Source organism: Vollenhovia emeryi, unplaced genomic scaffold, assembly GCF_000949405.1.
Source record: "Vollenhovia emeryi isolate VEMERY1.0 unplaced genomic scaffold, V.emery_V1.0 DF939155.1, whole genome shotgun sequence".
Taxonomy (NCBI): Eukaryota; Metazoa; Arthropoda; class Insecta; order Hymenoptera; family Formicidae; genus Vollenhovia; species Vollenhovia emeryi.
This window is the reverse complement of record NW_011967211.1, coordinates 1,738,686-1,755,707: the sequence shown is the minus strand read 5'-3', so window position 1 is coordinate 1,755,707 and position 17,022 is coordinate 1,738,686. Positions and strand designations below refer to the sequence as shown.

Genomic DNA, 17,022 nt, shown 5'->3' with positions numbered 1-17,022 from the left:
AACCGATCCCCGTGCGTCGATCACTTTTTGCCACCAATTTTGATTTTAGGAGCTGTTAGTACCGTTCTTGAAAATTTGTGTTTTTTTGGAATGCTTGGCCATTTCAAGTATATAAGTGTACAATTTCATTTGCGCACTATATACCACGATATTTGTCAGTGTGCACATGCACACGTATACGTTGCGCACATTACTAGTGAAATCGGATTTAGTATCTCCACCTTATATTTAGGTTAATTAATGTAAGAGTGAATACTTTTCACTACCGATTATTTTCTTCATTATCGGTTATGAGCCCTTTCGCTACTTATGTGTATAAGGAAGAATAGCGATTGATTTTTATCTTATTAAACGGTGGTAATTAACGGTTTATGGATATCGAATTGATAATATAAATAATATAAATTCTTCAATATGAATAAAATTAAACCTACGATATTAAATTATTTCTTATAAAGTTTTGCTTCTTTACTTATAAACGGTTCCTGACAAAAAGCCTTCTCTGCTTAATAGGTATTAAATAAATTTATTATTAATAAGATAATTAAATAACAATCACTTAACGTGAAAAAGTCTTAGTTTCACATAAGTACTAAGAAAATGAACAATTGTCCATGTAATAAATTTGCGATACAATAATAATATGTATATATGTAATATTTTTGAAATATACCTACCGTCACAATTGATGTGACGGTAGATATACAGGGTGTCGGATTCGTTACTGACCAAATAAAAAATTATGGTAGATTGGGTGAAACTGAGAAAAAGAGTCGCGTACCAGTTTGCAATTTTCGTAATAATTAATGAGTTATTAATTATAAAAAATCGCCGTCTTGGTCTACCGCCCAATTCAAGCGTCAGATTCACGAATTTTACAACAGTTGCAAAGCAACTTTTTCTGCTGAACGTAGCCATTTATTATACGTACCTAGCCGTTACACCGAATGTAATAAACAATCCCGCGCCTAGCAACGTTGATCTTTGGTGGTCGCATCAGTTTCACCCAATCTACCATAATTTTTTATTTAGCCAGTAACGAATCTGACACCCGGTATAATATAAACCAATTATACGGCAAACATAAACGAAAACACTGTTTCTCGCTGCGATTTGGCATAGAATAATTATTACCGTCGTTTATATTATAGATAATACTAGGCGATTCGAGCGGACGAATCCGTTCGAATAGAATACTGTATAATATAACACGCTTGCTATTCGATGCTGCGATATTACGATTGATACTGATAAGAATAAATGACATCGCGGGGGGGTCTCTGAGATTTTTGGTTCTCGTTAAACGAAGCCATTTCTCGAGCGTCAACACTTTCCCAACCATGCGTCCCCGTACACATTGCTCTAGTCGTTATGTTAATGGTGTAGATCTTCGTCCTCGATAAGACTCACCGAACCGATTCTTCACACTCTTATTGTTAGTACGAAAAGAAGGTATGACGTAATCGTATGTCGAGACTGACACGATGAATCATAAAGATTCTTAAATTCTTATCGTACGAATATTGGCATTGCCAGTTCGTAATCATTGAATGAGACCATATTGCATTGCGATGTTGAAAATAAGGGAACGGTTTTCTTCCGTTTGTAAAAGTGCATTGCGATGTTGAAAATAAGGGAATGGTTTTCTTCCGTTTGTAAAAGTGACAGGTTTTATTTGATTCTTTCTTCCTTTTCGCATTATCGAAAGCGCCCTATTGTGTTGGTTCGACGACAAATGTGCGCAACGATTAATTGACGTAATCTCATTACGGGGAATCAGATCGAGCTAATTAACGCGATAGCCTTGACTCCCTCTCTTTTTTACTTCTTTTGCGTTTCAAATCCCTCTGTCCTGTTTCTTTTCATCTTACGTTTTCTTATTGTGTTAGTTTGCTCATTAGTGTTCTTCCAGAATTTTTCTATCGATTTTCCTTCTTTTACTTCTTTCTGAGAAGTATAATTTTTGTTGGTAACGATTGTGTGTTTTGCGCCTGCATTAATCGCCATTAATATTTTTCATATCAGAATATTTATCTACGTTATTATTGCGATACTTATTTAATGTTAATGTTACTGTATTCATCACTAACAATGATTTACATACAGTTCAATGTTCCGTATTGAATGACTTGGAAGTAAATTTAGTTTGCATTAATATTGATTACTTTTTATCATTATTATCACTGATGTGATAAAGAGTTAAAGGTAAATAAAAACATATAATAAAAATATCAAGTATTTGTAACGATAAAAAGTTGGATAAATTGGGGAAAATATAGTTAACTTTTCACTCCGAGATTCGTAGGAATACATGACTATGCAAATTTATATTATTTGGCATTCAAATCTGTGTTGCTTATTATCTTATTCTCCATTATAATTATATTAATATTCGCTAAGCCCTATTTCAATACTGAATATACTTGGTCGTATTCATGTTCATGTAACACAGTTCTGTTCTGTGTGTATTACAAACTATACTATTAGGAAACTACACTATTAATCGAAAGTCGCTTCATGCATTAATTTCATTCGAGTACAGGAGCCGGTTTTCTATAAACGTCTCGAGTCTCCCTCACAAATGAAGTAAACCGTTACGATTTCACTGGATCAATGGACAGGTTCCACGCGACAATCCGTAAATCTGAACTTAGATTTCTTTTATGAAAATTATACGTATATGTTTATTTGTTTACTATTGGTACCCGTTATTAATTGACTTTGCGATGAATTACGTCGAAGCCAAACCAAGTTTTGCGGATACTAACGTTTCAGAGCTTGCAACGATCAAATTTATTATTTTTTATGCTGAAAAATATTCAAATTACTTATCTGTTTATCAATTCGTAGTAATCAAGTTAAATAAAATTAGACAGCAGACACGAAAGTACATGTTGGTAAAAAATGCAAAATAAGTTAAATTTGCACTTTATGTTTTGGCACGTTGACGAATACGAGAAATATTACAATATTAGATACGCGGTGTATAATTGTAGTTAAGATATATTCGATAATAAATCTAGTTGGTTTGAAAAATTCTTTCTGACAAATGCCGATTTTGTCTCGATCAACTTTTTTATATATGTATATTGATTATGTTATTGTGACCAGTAAAAACCGTCTTTCAAGCATTACCTTTGTGTGGAAGAGCCTTGAAAATTACGATATAAAACGACAAGGAAGAGCAAAACCGTTCAAGGAAATTTAAGACCACTTTGAACAATTATCGAGTACGTATTTTTATTTTTCAAATCGCAATTATAGTTGATCTTGCGTTTATCAACTTGCTATGTGTTTTTCAATGCACCTTGTTACGTCATTTACATCAACTGCTATCTTATATCGTAAGCGCGTGTAGAAGTGTAAAAACAGGCTTTTACCTACGAATAATGCCGCATTTTATCGTTCGCTGCAGTTTGCACTTTGGCATATAGCTGTTACGCGTACAAGCAGAATATTTTTAATGGTTGTTGAATCGATCTCTCATTGCCAAGATTAAAGTTGAAAAGTGTACGCCATCTACCATCTGATTCGATATTTTGCGTTTGGTCATTTTTCCCTCGAATTTATGAGAATCTTTTATTCGATACCATTCTGTAATTTATGATCCAGTGATTTCCTTGTACAATATACATATAACCATCTACTCAAGATACCGGCATCTATTCCTCCCTTACGTACCGTACTCCGTTATACATATATGAGAAATATAGAAGCAAAGCTCGTATTTTCAGTTTCTTCAAGACTTTATGTGAAAATTAAGGGCTTGTCGCAAGTATAGATTTGGATAACTCTGATGATAAGAAACGTTTTATTGTTTAGTCTTTTATATGAAATTAGAAATGCTAAATGCTTATGTTACTCTCGTCGTTTCTAATTCGATGGCGAAAGAAAACTTGAGAATACCAACTTTGTTTCTACATATCAAATACAAACAATTTGAATCATCTTAATACAGGAATTACAAAATTGTATTATCGTCCCTCGAATTCGGAAGAATCAAATGAGACTTGCTAAAAGAAGTTTTATTGTACCAAATGGCGTGGAACTTGCAATTTTTCCGCCATCCATTCCGGCACTTTAAGGCCTATACGCTTGTCAGTTAGAAAACGCGCTGCTTCTTTGGTCATCGTCGCACAATAGAATGCGCGGTCGCAATTCGCAACGATATCTCTACGCTCTGATTTCGCAACAAATTTTTTTCTAAAATTTCACAAAAATGTGCTGTTATAAAAACATCTCGTCTCCCGGACGTCTATACATGCTACGGAGTCCCTTCAGGGAATCACAAATCACGCACACGTAATTCGTACGTGTCCGTACGAATACTCTCTACCTACCTTTTATGTCTCGGCGCCGCTAATTCGCCGAGCGATAAGTCGATTATATATTTATGTTATAAATGATAACTAAATTGCACTAATACATTGCACACGTTCTCGGACGTTCTTTGGCATCTCTACAAATTATTACATATACATATATTTTGCTAATCGCAAGTTCTGAGAGAGAGGGAAAAAATCGCATCCAACGCCCATTCGTAGGCCCGTGCGTATACTCGAGAAAAATGACTTGTACGAGTTCGAGTCTCGAATAGATTTCCTGAGAAGAAAGTCGATGTAACACAGACGTTATACGTGATCGGGTTCCGCTTCAATTGCGTGAGATTGTTTATTATATTTACATCTTTGGGAACATTTAAACAGATTACACACCTACGTTATTGTTTTTAAATATTTCCCCCAAACAAACAAACTTTTTCCAAGAGCATTCTACCTACATACATACGCACAATTAAACACGTATTAAAGTAACTAAAATAATTCAACAGTGGCAAACATAATAATACTATAATACTACGTAAAATATGACGAGGAACTTTTCTGATCGATTAAGATGTATTCTTCTTCTGCGATACCTAACAAGGGTTTGATAAGTCGAAAACATGATATAAGATTTGAAATAAATATGTAACAAGGAATAAAAAATATAGATATATTCAGCTTGTTGCTGACTCAGATCTACTCGGTTATTATTATAATAAATATTAAACTACAGAAATCTTTGAGTACTCGAACCCGTAGCTCATTTTCTCCAAGTCCTCGCACAGTCCTAACGGAGGGACAACGGATGACTGTATCTGTTTGGCGCTACTATCATTCCCGTCCATTCACCAACCAGCGCATCTCGACCTACATATTACATATGTCGTCCCCATTGAATATTAGATACGGTTCCATCAGACGCCACGGATTTTCCACGAGAGTCCGTTTGTCAAATCGATCGGCCAGTAATCGTAGAGTATAGACCGCGACACGGGTCAGGCGTATAGTATTACAGAGGCATACGTAGTTTTGATATATCTAGATAACAATAGTCCGACCAGAGAAATCCCTTTCCTTTCTCACCCCCTGAAAAAATGAGACGCGCCGACGATGGTGATCGATCGAAAGTAATGCAATTTGTGCGATCTTACACAATAAAAAAAGAAACGTCGTCCGGATGCACCGGTAACGATCGTTTTTACCTCGAGTAAAATAACTCTGAATTATGTTCGATCGATATACGTAGCGGTAAAATCTTTCAACTCTCTCTCGCGCTTAGAAAATTTTCAGTTGAATTGGAATATTAAAATACATATATTTTATTCGTATAGAAATCGCGTCTCTCGATATTAAAGTTTAACGACCGAAACAATTAACAGGAAACTAGTAAACGGGAAAGGCAGAGGTAGGGGGATGAAAGGTAAGAGGCACGCGCTTATGGCGGCTTCTGGACGACGTTGAAGTAACTGCGTTGAAGTAGCTTTTGATTACGATATTGCGAGACCACGACAGCTTGAGGGTTCGGGATGTGGCGGACGCCGAGATTGGGCTTGATTTTCATGCCGAAACCGGAGATGCGATGACGCGGCTGCGGTATGCGCAGAGCGACCTTACTGGCGTTTACGTTCGCGGAGGCCAGTGCCAGCGACTCTGCTGCCGGATTCTTTTCGACCAGGCAGCCGCTCAGGCGTGACACCGCGGCATCCGAGAGGGTCCTCAGATTCGATTCCTGTCCCTTGCCGCGCTGTTGCTCCGACTCCTTGGATTTGCGGAAACTACCGGCGGCACCGATCGTGGATCGCGCTGGCAGCCTCGACGATGGCAACGATGGTAAGGACGACATCGAGCACGACGACGGCGAGGAGGAAGATGAGGAAGAAGAGGAAGAAGGGGAATAGGCGGAGGATGACGAAGAGGAGGAAGAGGAGGAAGAGGACGAGGGGGACGAGGAAGATGGAAGAGTGGACTGACCGCTACCGGGTAACGTAGCTGACAGGTCGAGGATGTTGTCGTTGACGGTGGTGCCGCCGCCGCCGCCGCTGCCGCTGCTAAGATCCAACGGCGTCTCGTACTTAGAAGTGGCGCTGGGCACCACCACGCTGGTTGCGGTAAAACCGGACGGTTTTGCGACGCGCAGAGGCGTTAACGGCGGTGGTTCCTTCTTTTTCGGCGTGATAGGTGCGGCAGGCACGGGTGCGGCGGAAACGGAAGTGAAAACGGATGTCTTAACGACGGACGTCAAATCCTCCTTCGTCGACATAATAGTCTTGAGCGCGTCGCGCATCTGCTTCTCCGCCAGCAAGCTTCGCACGCGATTCGCCTTGCTTTCGCGCAACTGTTTCTCCAGCTTCTCGCGGTCCAGACTGTCCGTCCTCTCAGTGCCGCTCTGTGCGCGTTGCTTCGCCATTCTGTCACCGCCGGCCTCGTTAACAGCTACCAGGCCCAGTCGGCGCAGAATCTCCTCATCTTTCTTCGGCCTCTCCGGTTCGTCGCTCTTCTCCGCCGTCTCCTCGCTAGTCGCTTTTTCCGCCGCGGCACACTCCTCGGACTTGGTCTCCTCCGTTTGATTGCTGATGTTCTGCGCGATACGCACGACCTCGTCGGGGATGCTGTCGATGATATCCTCGATCGTTTCTTCCGCCTCTCTCGCGGACTCCTTGGACTTGGTCTCCTCCCGGACTAGCGGACTCGCCGTCGATCGCTGTTGAACGCCGATCGTTTTGATCTTGTCGCGTCTAACCGCCCGCATCTGCAACAGTTTCTCTTTCGTCGGACTGTTGGCGGTCGCGTCGAGGCTTCCACTGCCACCACCCCCGCCGCTGCCTGTCGCCGCGGTAATCGCGGAGGTAATCCTCGGGGGGCACGGCGTCAGACGGACCTTGAGTTTCAGGAGATCCTCACGCGGCGTCGTAGTGATCTCCGCGATCACCCGCTTGTTTCGCCGTTTGCGCCGCTTTCGATGCTCCAACCTTGCCATATCCTTGCTTCTCGTACTCTCCGGCGACCGGCGACGATGATTCGTCGGCAGTTCGGTAACCGACGGGGGGTCCGGAGTGCGCATAACGGGCGTCACCTCGCAACGGGGCTTTTTCGTTTTCGTCTCTTTGTCGCGGACATCGATGCTCGTCGTTTCGAGGGCGGCGCGAGGTGGCTCCGGGCCGCGAGCTTCCTGCTCGCGACCAGGCTTGGGACTCGGCGGTGGGGTCGGCGGTCGCTGGATATTTTCGATCGATGGCGGGACATCCTTGGTCGCGTCGTCCCTGTACGAGGAAACTTTCGAGATCGAAGGTGTCTCTTCCTTGCGCAACACCCGGTAGAACAGTCTCATTGGCGCCTCCTGCAACAGACGGGCCATCGCGCCGCTTTTCGTAACGTGCGCACCGCCGGGCCACTCGCCGGGCCAGGCTTTGTCACAGCAACTTACAGCTAGCGTTACTTCGCGAGCTTACTTATTTTATTTACGCAAACAATTTCCCCGAGATTGCTCCCCGTCCGGGCTACGGTCAGGCATTTTCAAGCATAAATCGATGGTACGCCACAGCGTTTCTTTAAAAGATAGAATGCTGATACTAATATTATATATAAAATTGAGAAAATTCCAATACCGAACAATCATAGTGACGGGTTTCTTTCATCTATAATGCGAGTTCGCGTAGACTCGTTTTGTACGATTATTATAAAAAGGATCGATCGGAGCGTTAAACTCACCTTCTTCCATCGAAAGATGCAAGCGAGGTCCAGAAGCGTCCAAGAGGGATCGAGCGGGCGCATGCTTTTCCTGTCGGGATACCGCGCCTCGTCTTTTTGGTACATAATTTCTATTTTATTATTGACACCGTTGGCGGTCGCGTTAGCCTCTTCCCATCCTCTCTTGAGCATCAGCAATCTCACCAGATGACGCACCGTCACGGCGGCCGGACACTTGAGGTACCTCGTGCTCGCGCCACTACTCTCGTCCTCTGGCGATACCTCGTTCTTCAACGAGTCGCGTCCTTCCCATCGCGTCGGCATCCCACCTTCCGTGTCCTCTAGCTCTCGCAAGCTCAGACTGACGAGGTCCTCCAGGCCGAGCTCGAGGGCGCCTACGGGCGGCGACAACGGCGGGCATTGCGGATTCACCAGGCGGAAGTGACGTCTACGTTTGAGTTCTGAGCGGAATAGACCGGGCACCGCGAGATATACCAGCCGTTGGAGCCGCGTATCCGGCAAGAGCGGCGGCGACGCCGCGACGCTGCACACGGGGCACGCGCGGGCGCCGCTACTCAGACGCCGAACGATGCAACCTCTGCAAACTGACGACCCGCGTTCGGCACGTGAGGAAACGACGGCCATGACATTGCGATATTTAAGACAATAATGCTTCGAGAGGGACTTGATTTTCTCTTTCATTTTCCCAGATTTCAAAAGAACCTTAAAAACACTTGTGTGTACGTTTCGAGGGCGAGGATAATGCAAATTGAATTAATCTATCAGTTACAAGCTATACCATCTCGTTTAAGAAAAGCACATTGATTTTGAAAATTCTGAAAATAATCTCGAAAAAAAATCCTTTCTGGATTACATTTGTTTCTTATGCAAGTATCAAGCAGAATTACGCCCTTAACAGTGTACTTTTTTACAGTAGCATATGACCGTTCGGTGGTTAACGACAGGCAATAAAGTTGGAGAAAATACTAACAGGAGTGCAGACATTCCACAAGAGTCGTAGCGTCTATGAGGTATCCTCTGCACAGGGGACACACGATATGTTCGTTCAAGTCTTTGACCAACGGCTTTTCCCTTTCCTTTGCCTCCATGTTGTTAATCTGTGCTGAAACAGCTGTGCCAATCGATCGTTAATCTCTCGAAAACAATACAGCTGCCGATGCAGCTACGAGACACACGCGTGTTTGAGAATTTATTTTTAATCTTCTGTTGTCAAAGAACATCTTATCCTCGATTTTATTTAAACCCTCAAAACTCAGGAAGAACCTACGAGTCCTTCCTACCCTAGTGATTTCAACTACTAAAGATTTCTAAAACACAACATGCAAGTTTGTAGGCGGCTGCTGTGTGAGAAAAGAGTTAGCGATGGGGATACTTTAACACCAGAAGTTTGTTGAAATTAGTTTTTGTTTCTCGTAGAAACAAAACGGCGAACTCTATACTATACTGGAATATCTTGTTAAATGGGAGAAAATATGGCCAGAACGAGACAGACAAATGGTATCATTTCTGTCTCTTTCTTATAATTACAATTAGTAATTTGGTTGGCCAAATGTTCTATCTCACTTTATACAAGTGAGATAGAAAATCGTTGACTAATTCGAATTACTAGAAAGAGATAGAAATATTTAGTCAAGTCCTGGCGGATATTTGAACTAAAACGGATCGGAGTTTGCGTATGGCGTTGGCGCCATTTTTAATTAAAATTTCTTCACCAAAGTTTTTTTATTGCAGATTGCGTTCAGTACAGGTTTCGAGAGTTTCGAATTAAAAGTAAAAATAGCGCAAAGTCCCGAACCTCGAAATCTACTCGATTTTCGAGGGACCCTTCTGCTTCCGTTCTTTATACTAAAGCACTTCCACAATGTGACTTTTTACAAGTCAAATTTCAAAAACTAAATATTTTAAATAACAATGGCTCGTATGATAAAATCAAAGAATAATAGAAGGGCCTCAGAGCCTGAACAAGGTTGTAATGTCCGATAAAATTACTTTATTTAAATTACTAAATATTTTAGACATGCTTACATGATTGCCTCTCAAAAAAAGAGGTAAGCATCAAATACTCAAATTCATTATTTAGACATTTAATTAACACTCGAATGAATTTGTGCGAATTCTTTCAGAATTTTTTCAGTACATTAGCATTACCTACTTAATAAGAGGCGCCGACACGAAAGACCCAGAATTCCGATTTATGTTGACGGGAAAGAAACAACAGTCCGAGGGTTAATATCGCAATTACATATATTGACGAGCAATGGAGAAATTATATATTTACTCAATTTCTTAAACAACAATTACTTCCCACAAATAAACTAGTAGACGGCTATTTTGTTCAACGTCAAATAGAACGAAAATACACATAAATTAGAAGTTAGATTTTCTGAGAGAAAATTAAAAAAAATATATTTACGAAACTCCGAAGAAGATTCTCGGCTCCGATACAAAGATAGCAACAGTCCGCATGACAATGTAAGAATCAGAGTACAAAGCAACGTAATACCCAGATAGCTTATTGTTAGTATGCTCAAGCAATGTATGGAAATAAAATGCTAGTAACTGACCTAGCTCTTCGGAATATGAATTCAATGTTTAAGTGATTCAAGCACAGCTGGTATATTAACATACTGTCATAGTTAAGTGCACAGCTAACGAGAGAGCACATCGAATGGGTATACTGTTAATAAAGAGTTAGCACACATTTTTTCAATTTTCTAACACATATAAACATATATCTATTACATCTGACCAAGCACTTAATGCCAATGTTTCATTTTCGACATCAAATGCTAGCGAACAACAGCACAATAGATGCTAACATTATTGTTAGCAATATGAAAGCAACTTGTGCTCGCCCCGGTTGTATGGGTAGCTTATGACAGACGCAAGCGTAAACGTAGGCTTTGGCGTATGTCGTACTTACCTCCAATCATAGTATAACTAATAGGTCTACTCCGTAATATTTGTTTCATTTTGCGACGGTCTTTTTTGCGCATCCAACATTGTTCTGGGCAGGCCAATGACAGAAAAGTTGAATGTGCGGTAGTGTAGCTTTGATACACTGCCACACGTGCAACTACAGTACGTACACACACACATACGCTTCTGGATTGCTGTCCAGAATAATGGCGGAATACCACGTGATCGGGACCGCAAAGATCAAAGAGGCCGGCAGAGTGGATTACTAGTTATACTATACCTCCAACTATTACACTTAGGTATGACGTTACATTAACGCCAAAGTTTGCGCGGGATCTACGCTTGCGTCTTTGTCGTAAGCTATTATGTTGCTTTGTATTCTGATCCGTAGAATCGGCGCGACGCCGCCGCGGTGCGCATCGTCGACGATAAAACGTGCGATAATGAGCAGCGCGGTAGCAGTCCGCTGCCGGCGCATCCGTGCAAACACGCGTGGCAACGCGTGGCAACGCGTAGCAACGCATAGCAACGCGCAGCAACGTTCCCGTTGCAGGCTGTACAGCTACAGCACCAGGCGAACGCTGACGCGGCGCGGCGGCGCCCGTTTGCTCGCTCGCGAGCAACGGCACGCGATTTTCATGTGCATCGGCTCACGATGCCGACCGCGGCCGACGTGCGCAGACAAATGTCCCTGTCGTGAGAGATGGTGAGAGATCTCGAGGGAAACGTGCCGACGTACGGCCGAGACTTTAAGGTCTATCTCTTAAAGGGGATGCTTTTCTCTACTCTCCTCTCTTTCTCTCTCTCTCTTCGTCTGTCGCGCGCGCGCGCATCCAAGAACCAGCGTGATACTTTCGAGCCGGTAAACATGTCGAGCCCGACGACTCGGCGGCGTATAGGTGTATAAGTGCGTGTCGTTGTGTACAAGCGAGTTTCGTCGCGGTGCGATCCGTTTGTGCGACCTGCTCGGCATCGACGATGACGAGAATAGCCAAAGGTCCCCGTAGCGCATAAAAGAACGCAAGCGATGTCTACAAGACAGTAATCACAATCGCGAATTCTCCTCGACGTAAGCCATCGTTCTCGGGAACGCTCTTCAATGCAATGGCAATGGCCCGTCAACGAAAGCGATTGGTTCGTTGCTTTTCTTTTTCGTTTCCTTTACCTGCTAAGCTCAAGTAAAAGTGCCACTGATTTCAAGTCCCTCAAATATTGACAAAATTGATCGAACGAGAGAAAAAGAACAATGAGGATTTTCTCGGTTTAAAGTACGCATAACTATGAGAAATATTAATATTTTATACGTGTGACAAATAAAATTATTTTTTTGTAATAATTAAAGAACTTGTACGATACATAAAAATGTGAAAAATTGTCGGCACTAGACAGCATCGTCGTACTCTTGCGTGTAAAGATAAGAAAAAGACGTAACTACGTTCTTTCGTAACAAGTATCGTCGCGCGCCTTTCGGAGAGTTTCTCCAAGTTGGAGAAACGCAATTCGGCAAGTCACGATCGTTCGTGTCGAATGCCTGAAAAATAGTTGCGATGGAATAGTGAAGACTGGCCGTGGTAGCGTAATGGTCCGCGGTGGGTTAATGAACTTGCGAAAACGAAAGTCGACCACCACCTGTGCCTTGTTGGTACAACGTTGGCGTACGAATCCGTGCGAAAGCGACTCCGCTCTGTGAATGATCCGCCAAGGCTGGACGCGCGAGGGAAGGGATGAGCATCTCACCGCTCTCCCTCGCTCCTCGTCCTGTGAGAAAGAGAGGCAGAGAGAGAGAGAGGACACGGGTGCCAAGTCCAGAAAACGTTCCTCGCATGCCGTGACTCGTCGGAAATCGAGTCACGTGTCATCGCTCGCGCCGGATAAACAAACTCGCGAGGTCAGACAAATTCGGATCGATCCTCGAGGCTTCTATTCGGCGTTGCCTATCGCGAAAGAAACCATTTTTGCTTTCGACTAACACGCGTTTACGTATCACGTTTCTTCCGGAAAAGAACGGCCGGTCGAGAAATTTTGGCTTCCCATTCGATCCCCGATTTAAATTTTTCGCATGCCGCAGTTGGTAGGACAGGTTTGCGAGAATACGCCGCGAAATTGCGATTAAATAAAGCGGGATTGCGACGTTAATGTGTTACAGATAACTTGCGTTTGGTTACGGGGAAACGTGCGACAGCACTGCGATTAAAAAATAAAATTGCGATTGGATATTCTGGAAAAGCGGACACTTTATCGAGCAAACGCGAATATCGGGGACAGAAAAAAAATGTAAAAAGTATACTTCCAATATTGACTGGCTATTCACCTACAGTAATTTCCACCTTTCCGTGAAATTGCATAAAATAAAAATAGGTTATTTACGTTTTGCGCGCCGGTAATCGGATGTTTCTCACAATCGAGCGACGAAAAATGAGCGAAATACCATTCCTATCGGTTTTATCGCGTCACGGCCTTGCGATGTGACAGAGGTAAATTAAGCGCGATAACCATGGGACGTACATACGCTATCTCCCGTAGCATTCTCCAACTCGACTAGCGCGCACAACCAGGTGGCTTATCGCTCGTGTAAAGATTGATGAAAAGTGACGTCTGACGATTCGAGGTTACGAGTGTGTCTCCTGTCAGGTGGGAGACCTTTGGCTTTTATTCAGACATGGATTAGCATGGCCCCCTACTACCGTTAGCGAGCAGAGCACCGCCACACGACAAGTACCTACACACCATAGCACTGTATATACCGAATTGAAAGAGCGTGTCACTCGGATTCATGCACCCTACAGAGCGGCACGATGAAAGAGAGAGCGAGAGAGAGAGAGTAAGGTGGAAAGCAGCTTACCAGCGGCGTGGTAGAGGCGATCGTCGTCGTCGTCGTCGTCGCCGTCGTCGCCGTTCCCGGCGGTGGAACGTAGCGGCGGACGTGGCAACGACGGTGCGACGGCGGTGGCCGCGACAGCCGCGGCGGCGGTGGCGGCGAGGAGGTGGCAACGTTGCTCCGTCCGTCGGCGTGCAACGGCGCCTCGGCTCCGGCCCCGGCCCCGGCCCCGGTCCCGGTCCCGGTCCCGGCTCCGGCCGCGGCCCCGGCCCCGGCCCCGGCCCCGACCGCGGCCCCGGCCCCGGCACCGAGGCGTCCGATAGCGCTCGTCGTCGCTCGTAGTCGTCGCTCCCAGCGTCGGCTCTCCTTTCCGTACGCGAGGCGCGCGGGCGCGAGTCGTCGAGTCTCCCGCGACTCCGGACAGATAAGCGACGCGCGGCGATAGCGGCCACGTAACATCACGTCCCCGCGTAGCCCGTCATGGCTAGTGACGTAACGACCGTATGCATGCGTGTCGCGCACCAGTCGTCGCGTCGTGTCGACTGTCACCGATCGACGCGCGTCTCCGTCGCGCTCCTCGTCGCTACTCGCTTAACGCTGTCCTCGTCCTCTACACACCACCCACCGTTGATCGACCGGCACGAGCCGAACCGAGGGGCGCGCGCGCGCGCAGCAGAGAGAGAGAGACGGACGAGCCATTTCCCCACCCCTTTCCCCGTACGCGACTTTCGCGCCGCGATGTTGCTGTGGCTACTCCGACCGACTCGTTGCTACGACTCCGTAACTCGTTACACGGTACGGCATGATTGATGATGATCGGCTGAGAGAAAGGAGGAAGCCCCAAAATTCAAGAAAGAGAGCGCGAGACCGAAAACGCGTGCAGAGGCGGTTGCGCTGATTGCGCGGATGATAGTCGCCGCGGTATTTCGATATCCACGCGATTAGGAGAATGACGACACCGCACGGAAAGAGAAGGCGCCCCGTATCGACCCCGCCTAAACCCCGCCTCGCTGCGACGGAACCGCACGAGCGACGCCGAGCGTCGACGGGCGTCGACGGACTCGCTACGCTCCTTTCGGCGATTCCTCGCTCCGTCTCCTTCTCATCTCGTTCGTGCAGTTTTCGTCTTTCTCTCCCTCTCTCTTTCTCTCTTTCTCGTCTACCTTATCCGGAGGCTGCCGTTCTGTATCCATGTTCCTGTTCTACGCAAAGATCGCGCGTTATGTTTCCCGTGGCTTCGCGAACGCGTCATTGTTCGATCGAGTCCATCTCCCGGCGAGAACATTTCTTTGGCTTCTTCAATTGCGACGTATCGAGCGAAATAATTCGAAATCATTGTGTAATGAACACGGTACAAAATGTATACCAAAAAATCGACACGCGCACACGAATATTTTGAGAAATACTTTCCCATACAGCGCACATGTCTAAGGCCTGTTGAGCCTGCAAGGCCCGTTATACAATACGTTTGTCGCTGTCGGATGTCGGACGTAGCCGATGGTCCAATGAGAAAATTTCTTTTTTGAAGACGTCTTTAGGTCGTTTATACTATACATGCGTGTTGTTTGAGTTAATAGGTTGTACAGTACGTGGCACTTACTGAATAAAGATGTTACAATATTTACGTCTGATTTGAAATACTTGCTCTTTAATAATACGCAGCTCGTATAATCAACAAATTTACTTTTCTTTCGCATGTGTTTTATGCGTTAGTTAAAGGGTTGTTCAATCTTTACGACTTGCAAAGAAAGAGAGAACATAATAACGATTAGATATGTAGATAACTTGATGGCTGCACAGGACGTGCGCGACAGAGGACATTTTATAAATTGACCAAGTATTCCGAAAAACTAATTACTAAAAATTCATTACTGAATGCCAGTATCTTGCGATCTTCACGCGATCATCAAAATATTGCTAACAATTTTATTATTATTAATTTTGTATTGGTAATTTAACGCGTCGTGGTGAATCTTGGTATAAATGTGATAATTTCGTTTTCGGTTTACACGCGCGTAATTAACACGTTTAAAACCAAACTGAAGGAAAATGCCAAAGGTTTAACGTGACGCGATCCACGTAGTTGCGCCATTAACATGTATGAAGAAAAATGAGCGATATAATAAAGATCGCAGCAACGCGGAGCGATCAATTACGTATTAACATGCATCAGCGATATACGATAATTAGCAGAAACTCGGCCGCGTTGCGTGCAAACATATGTAGGACGGATGCCCGTAGCCGACCATTATTCGAGTTCTGCCACTCGATATGTCTGTAGCGGTATATTTTACCGCGTTAACGATATATTTGTCGGTATTTTAAAGCTGCAGTCACGTTGAATTGTACAACGTGAAAAAGGAGAAATTGCGCACATCTTTTTCTTCAGCATCGAAACGAAACCTTTTTTTCACATTATCTGCGGCGCTCGCGAATACACAAGTTAGACGAAGAAATAGCTAATCTACTTATGATATCGACTGATCTCTTTCGCAAGGCCGTATCTCGATTTTACGCAATTTTCGGTTTTTGCACCTGAAGGCTCATTCTGGAACAGAGAGCCAAATCTGCCAGAACAGATTTCGTCAAATGCCCACTACAAATTTTGAAGGCAGAAAGACTGTAGATTGCACGCAGGAACTGACATATCCGACATGTTGCCAGGAGAAATACAACAAAATCTGCTCACATAACTGGACCTGTTCGATTTCTGCCGACAATCTATTGAGAGCGTTTTACAGACTCAGCTGTTGCCAAAGCAAAAGCCAAATGCGGACACAGATGGTTTTGGTGTGGGCTTCTGATAATCTGCTGCCAATCTGCTAACATTTTGCTGGCTGGGTACGACCTTGCGAAAGAGATCAGTCGATATGCAGAAAATGTACTATACAGATATAGTTTCACGTAACCGAATCTGTATGCATTCTTTTATCATTCGTGTCACTATTTTATCAGAAGTCACATGTCGATAAGCGCAATAAATTCAGAACGTTATACTCATTGCAGAAATAGATTTCCTATCGCCAGTAATACAAAATGTACTGGCCAGTGTAGGTCGTTTCAAAAAACTATCATTTTGGTTCATAACATTACTTTAGACATTAATATCTAAGTCTTTTGTTCGGGGGCTCGAATCGTGAATTCACTCGAACGAGAAACGTATACGAAAATTCTACTCTTAAGGCTGGTCTACAATACATGGAGTAAGCTGGAGTAAGCTGGAGTAAGGAGTAGGAGTAAGGAAATAAATCC

General features: G+C 44.1%; 2 protein-coding genes across 2 annotated transcripts in view; one reads left to right on the top strand and one right to left on the bottom strand.

Moving 5' to 3' along the window:
- Window positions 1-17,022, top strand: part of LOC105565162 (ras-related protein M-Ras-like) — a 41,470-nt gene that overhangs the window by 11,741 nt on the left and 12,707 nt on the right. The window lies entirely within an intron of this gene.
- Window positions 3,224-13,937, bottom strand: LOC105565160 (flocculation protein FLO11-like). Its single transcript, XM_012018137.1, has 4 exons — window positions 13,795-13,937; window positions 9,004-9,144; window positions 8,034-8,617; window positions 3,224-7,662 (listed from the first exon to the last, which is right to left on the bottom strand). Exons 2-4 carry the CDS (start codon window positions 9,119-9,121, stop codon window positions 5,761-5,763), a joined length of 2,604 nt encoding a protein of 867 aa, XP_011873527.1. The 5' UTR covers window positions 9,122-9,144; window positions 13,795-13,937; the 3' UTR covers window positions 3,224-5,760.